Below are 5,970 nucleotides of genomic sequence, written 5' to 3' on the forward strand. Positions count from 1 at the left end.
AAATTTTAATGTATTATTCTCTTCGTTCATAAAAGAATAGGAATAGTTCATTGTCATTTTGACGTCCACAAAAATTAGTCATTTTCCATTTTTGAAAACTTTCTATCATATGATAAGCTCTTCTCTCCACTCACAATACAATTAATTATTATTATTATTAACACTACTTTTTAAATGAAACCCCTTCGCCACTCATAATATACTTAATTATTTTTTATTAAAATTTATATCGTCTTCTTATAATTTTTTTTTGGTGGATAGAGAATGTATGATTTTATTACATAATGAAAATCTCAAAATTTAAAGTTGGCGTAGAAGTCGAAAGAAATTCCAAGTATAGAAAAGATACAATTTTGATTGATAACTTCAAGATTTGAGGGTGGGGAGGAAGACCGGCGACGACGTTAAGGTTGTTGAGGATTTTGGGGTAGGGGAGGAAAATGGACAGGGGTTTAATAATTTCTGAATTAAAAATAGAAATAAAATTTCAAATTAATTAATTTAAATTTTAGATTTTAAAATAATTTAAAATTACTATTTAACCTCAAATTTATAAATATATTTAAATAATTAAATATTTACCTTTTAAATTCGTGCTTAAAAGAAACGTCTCCGGGTTGACGGAACGAAGCGAGTATTAGTTTTGTGATAAAAGATCATAACAAATTAAACTTTTATATGTCGTACTAAAATTAAAGATCATGGCTGCAATTAAAAATTGACTAAAATTTTAGTATATATTTAGTTATTTACAAACTAAATACCCCTAACTAAAAACAGGCAAAATAGTAGACGCGCGCCGCGCGTGATTGCTCGAGCCCGGCCCGCACCCGTCAAACCCCAGAAAGAAGGGTTTATGGAAGGGCACATCTCTCTCTCGCCAAGACGCTGCTTCCATTTCTATTATCTGCTATCTATGCCGGTAATCTTCTTCGTACTTGCTATTGGTAGCAACATTTTTTTATTGATAAGTTTAATGAGTAAATGTGCTTCCTTGAATCTGCTCCATTTCCTATCTGATTTTCCTCATCACTTTCTTTCTTCCCTTCCCCCCCTCGCGAGTTTGGTTTGAGTGTCAGAAATAAATCGTGTAACCCTACTTGTGTTGCAGCTGGAATAATATTTCTGGCTTATAAAGGCCCTTTTTTGCCTGGATTTGGAGATGGCTTTGTCGATTTCTAGAAGAGTATTGCGTGCCTTCGCTCCCGGCGATGTTTCTTCTCTGCCATTTTCTATATATAATGGTAGCCCCTTCTTGCATTTTTTTCATTTTTTTTGCGATTTAATTAGTTTAATTTTGTGTGTTTTTCATAATCTTTTGTTTGTTACAGAAAAAAAAGGAAGTTATGGCCTTGTTGATTTCATCTATAGTTCTTAGCTTATAATCAATATTCAGTTGTTATTACATAAACTTGACTTTTCCCTCCGCTGTTCTCCCTGTTTATTTCTCTCTCTTCTTCTTTTCCTTTGCTGCATTCAGCTTTGTTGCTTGGTATCAACAGTCAATTTCTAGTATTTGGAAACTTTTGTTCTGTGGCTTCTAAGCTTATTTTTTGCTTGCTGAAAATTTGATGCAGCATTTCGTGGTCATGATTGTGGTGATAGCTTGCATTCGATGAGATCTTCTGTCCTCGGAAAGGTAGACCATGAATGCACATGTACACCTTAATGGGATTGTTTTTTAGCGGTTGCGTTAATTTATGATTAGACTAAATTATTTTGAGTGCTTGTTGCTATGAATTTATATTCATATGCTCAAATGAATCCCAAGTCCTAGCTAACACTTTATTTGTGCTAGGCATCTTTGGATGTTTGTCGGAGGTACTCTACTACTATTTTGACCCCGAATTCAAGTGAAGGCACATTTCCCTCGCATTTGTTGTCCTCTAAAACTAAAAGTGTGCTCATTCCTGATCGGGAAATAGGTACAGTTTTGCTTATGAATTGCCCTATTGGTATGTTTTATGTTTCTTGCTGTTGTCTGTTTTTTGTTTTATTCTTCTTTGTGATTATTGTTAGCATCTTGGAGAATACTAGATATTTCCTTTATTTGTGATGTCTCATTACTTATGAATTAGTAGGAAAGTACAACGAGATTGATGGGAGATCTTTATTATCACTGGTAGTCTAGTAGCATGCACATTTTTAATCAGTGAGGAGCTATGTTATCTTGCTTCCCCATGCTGATTCTAGATTCCAATTGTCGGCTTAATGATGCATTAGACCTAAATCTTGTGATCTTACATTGACTTGAGGCCCTAGAAATACAAATTATCAGAATCAGTGGTTGAACCAGGGTAACATTATTGGGGGGGCAAGTAGTAATGATCAAATATTTATTTCATAGGGTAATAAAATCTAACAAAAATCATACTTACACCAAATAATATGTTCATTTGTTCTTCCAGTTGATACCAGATATATTTCTTTTTAATTTGTAGCTCCTTGTTTAGACAACTTGAAAGAAAATATAAATTGGAAGTAATTCCTTTTGTAATTGCTCATCATTTTCAGATTTAGCTTTAAGAACCATGGATCAGTGTTGTTCATTTTCTTTGTTGATGTTGTAGGTCTCTGCCAGGATCTGGTTTTTCCTGTTACAAATTTTCTTAATGAAGATAAAGGCTTTATGACATTGGGTGGGGATGTTTTTGATGTGCCAATTAGAAAGGATATTATTCACCGTGTCGTGAGGTGGCAACTAGCTAAGCGGCGGCAGGTGCGTCGTTTTCATTCTTGTAATGAATAATGATTTCAAAAGTTCTCTTTAGTGTGGGGAATGGCCAAATGGAAGCAAAATATAAGTCCTTGTCGCTGTTATTGGTTGGTGCAGCCTTCCTTCTGTTTGAGGCCACCAACTTTAGTCCATGCTATAGCCTTGTATTTTGATTTCAATCATCTTCTTGCTGCTTCCTTCCCATTAAAGAGAGAAATTCAGTGTCTTGCCTCCCAAAATGTGCTGATTGCTAATTTATGATTTGTTCTCATTTTTATGGTAAAGTTGTGTGGGGCACGGCCTTCTCTTTTTTTCATAAACGTACTCTTGGTTTTTGATTTTGTTTTTTGTGTGTGCTATGTTCTTAGGGGACACATTCAACCAAAACCATTAGTGAGGTTAGTGGGACTGGCAGAAAGCCTTGGAACCAGAAGGGTCTTGGTCGAGCAAGGCATGGAACACTGCGCGGTCCACAGGTGGATATTTCAGCTTGTTCAGTTGGTTCTTTTTAATTGAGAGGGCTTAAAAAGGGTATACCTGACATATTTCATGTTGTACAGTTTAGGGGTGGTGCTATCATGCATGGTCCAAAGCCACGAAGTCATGCTATCAAGCTAAATAAGAAGGTTCGGCGACTAGGACTGAAGATTGCACTTTCAGCTCGTGCTGCTGAAGGGAAGGCAAGTGTAGTCCTTTGAGATAAATAATTTGCAAGAATGCACTCTACCTTGCTTTTGACTAGGTGTCCAGATCTGTAGTTTATATCCACCTAATGCAAGCTTGTGAAGCTTCAATTGCTTATACATTTTTACGAACCTGACTTTGAAGATATAGAGCTTTTATCTGTATTGGTAATTAGTACATTATTTTTGCCTTATTTGGAAATGGTTAGATGCTCTCAAACCAGTGTAGTTTGCCCAGTAGAAGGTCCCACATCCTCGCGAAAGTAGATACTCTACCAATTCTTCTGCATCATTGCTTTAGATCCAGATCATGTTTCTGCTTTAGCTTTCTAAAGCCTTGGTAGACATAATGGCCACAACCATCATTTGACTGTCATGTCCATGAATTGATCCTGCTGTAAACCCTGCAAAACTAAAAAGGAGAGATAACAGATTGCCATGCTTATGTTAGTGTCAACACTTACTCTTAAATACTCTCTTAATACTCTGGCATGCCATGTGACCATTTGGATTCTTTTTCTTTATAGCTTACTTCAAACAAGCTATTCTCTTTTCTTTCTTCTGTTTGATTTTTTGCCGAAGTTGCCGTATGTGAGACAATGTGTGTGGGTAGGGTGGGGAGGGTGGGTTCTAGGGTGTCTGCCTTTGATCACTTCTTGATTCTGGATGGAGTTTGTTAATTTTATTGATTGCAAGAATTTGTTTGTAATGAAGCTTATTAAGTGACATTTACTATACTTTGCTTCGTTTGGCTGTTCGGATGTGCTGAGAGGTATACCGGAGAGTGTAATAAATACATACCTTCAAGTTTGGTGACTCAAGTCTGGAAGAAGCTGCAATAAGAGTTTTGAAAAAAGCTATGTGCTTACCTTTAATTTGTGTTCTTACTTTTTCTCCATTCTCTATAGATCTTTTGGTGCCAGTGCAATAATTTTCATGTTTTGTGCCTACAATGATTCCTAGTGTTCTTTCCTCTTAATTATCTTTTCCTATACCTATCTGGTCATTGTTACATTTTCTCACTATGAAAGTTCTGGATCTCAATTTGTATAATTGTTCTATTCCTCATGTTCTGTACATGTTTATGCCTTGTACAGCTTATGGTTTTTGAGGATTTAGATGTTCCTACCCACAAGACAAAGAACATTGTGAACTTTGTCAGTCAAATGGAGAATGCTAAGAAAATTCTGCTGGTTGATGGCGGTCCTATTAACGAGAAGCTGAAGTTGGCTACTCAGAATTTACATTATGTCAACGTACTGCCTTCCATTGTAAGTCTCGAATTTCTTTGTTTTCATTTCAACCAGGTGGATTGACTTGAGTGCGTCTTCCTTCTTTTTATAAGAAGTGAGAACATGATGAATGCTTCATTATCTGGGTAACAACTATGTGCACCATTCAGAATATAAAATATTTTTCTTCAAGTGATCGCTCTTTTTCCATAACTATCTGGTACATATATGAGGAGCCTGTTTTTGGTGTTCAAACAAATGAAGTGTGTTCTATGTGCTCTCGAAATTCATAGTATCATAAATTTAATTACTTTCCACTCTGAGGATCAATACTAGTGAGCCTCGATCATTGAGGCATAAAGCTTGTTAGTTGCTTTAAATATTTTGATGATAATAGTATTTCAGTTTTTCTGACAATTGGTAACTCTGTGTTGCTCTTACTGTTCCAACAATTTCAGGGTCTGAATGTTTACAGCATCCTTTTGCACGATACGCTAGTAATGTCACAGGATGCCGTGAACCGAATAGTTGAAAGGATGAGAACTCCAATCAATCGCTGACAGAGCTCGTGCATGCTGCCATCAGAACAGATACTGGGTTCTTATTTACCTCGACTGAAGGCTGTATTGCACACGTCTACTTAAGGTATTTCTCATCCCCTGCAGTTGAGTAGTTCGTGAACCGGGATTTCACACTGTGTTTATTGCTTGTGAGAACTCACATTTTTAGAGCTTAGATTTTTTCACTAAGATGTTCTCTAGAAAATTATGCGACTACTCTGATTTAATTTTACTTTGTGCTGCTTCTCGCCTCTCATGAATAGTGGGATAATATCATAACTTAGTTTTGAATAATTTTGGTTGGCGTTGTCACATTGGAATTAAATTTAGCTCGAATGGTGATTTTTTTTAATACTTGTTTTCTTGTGTTCAAATTTTGGTGTCTTATCTATTGAATGCACGTTATATGTATATAAGAATTTAATAATATGGCAAGCATTCGAATTAACCTAAGTTAATGGCGTACCGTGTATATTCGTCGAAAGCTGAATTGCAACTTACAACTTTGCATATTTCAAATAATTCTTCTACAATTTAGACTTACAAAGTTCGAATCATTTCTAGTGAAAGTTTTTTCAATATTGAGACCAAAAGAAATTATGATCAATCATTAGCTTCGTGAGGCTTCACTGAATTTCGCTTTTCAAAATTTTCTCCACATGCTTTTATTTCAAAATTAACTAAATACGTTTACGTCCTTCAGTCCATTGTATAATTTGTATTCTCTAGGACGTCGCATCATAATTCAAACAAATTTTCGTTTACACGACAAGATTTGC

The 5,970-nt window shown here is 35.6% G+C and overlaps 1 protein-coding gene across 1 annotated transcript; it reads left to right on the forward strand.

The window, feature by feature from the left end:
• The first annotated feature begins 767 nt into the window (after positions 1 to 767).
• LOC131010809 (uncharacterized) lies at positions 768 to 5,485 on the forward strand. The gene is made up of 9 exons (XM_057938471.1): positions 768 to 922; positions 1,112 to 1,244; positions 1,578 to 1,639; positions 1,799 to 1,925; positions 2,571 to 2,719; positions 3,085 to 3,192; positions 3,277 to 3,396; positions 4,497 to 4,670; positions 5,090 to 5,485. The coding sequence occupies exons 2-9, from the start codon at positions 1,163 to 1,165 to the stop codon at positions 5,189 to 5,191; spliced, it is 924 nt and encodes a 307-aa protein (XP_057794454.1). The 5' UTR covers positions 768 to 922; positions 1,112 to 1,162; the 3' UTR covers positions 5,192 to 5,485.
• The last annotated feature ends 485 nt before the right edge of the window (positions 5,486 to 5,970 follow it).

Source organism: Salvia miltiorrhiza, chromosome 2 (genome assembly GCF_028751815.1).
Source record: "Salvia miltiorrhiza cultivar Shanhuang (shh) chromosome 2, IMPLAD_Smil_shh, whole genome shotgun sequence".
Taxonomy (NCBI): Eukaryota; Viridiplantae; Streptophyta; class Magnoliopsida; order Lamiales; family Lamiaceae; genus Salvia; species Salvia miltiorrhiza.

Excerpts from the sequence above, each read along its gene's own strand:
- LOC131010809 (XM_057938471.1), top strand. The coding sequence starts at position 1,163 with ATGGCTTTGTCGATTTCTAGAAGAGTATTGCGTGCCTTCGCTCCCGGC. Across the intron at positions 1,640-1,798 it reads GATCTTCTGTCCTCGGAAAG|GCATCTTTGGATGTTTGTCG; the intron begins GTAGACCATGAA and ends TATTTGTGCTAG. Across the intron at positions 3,193-3,276 it reads GAACACTGCGCGGTCCACAG|TTTAGGGGTGGTGCTATCAT; the intron begins GTGGATATTTCA and ends CATGTTGTACAG.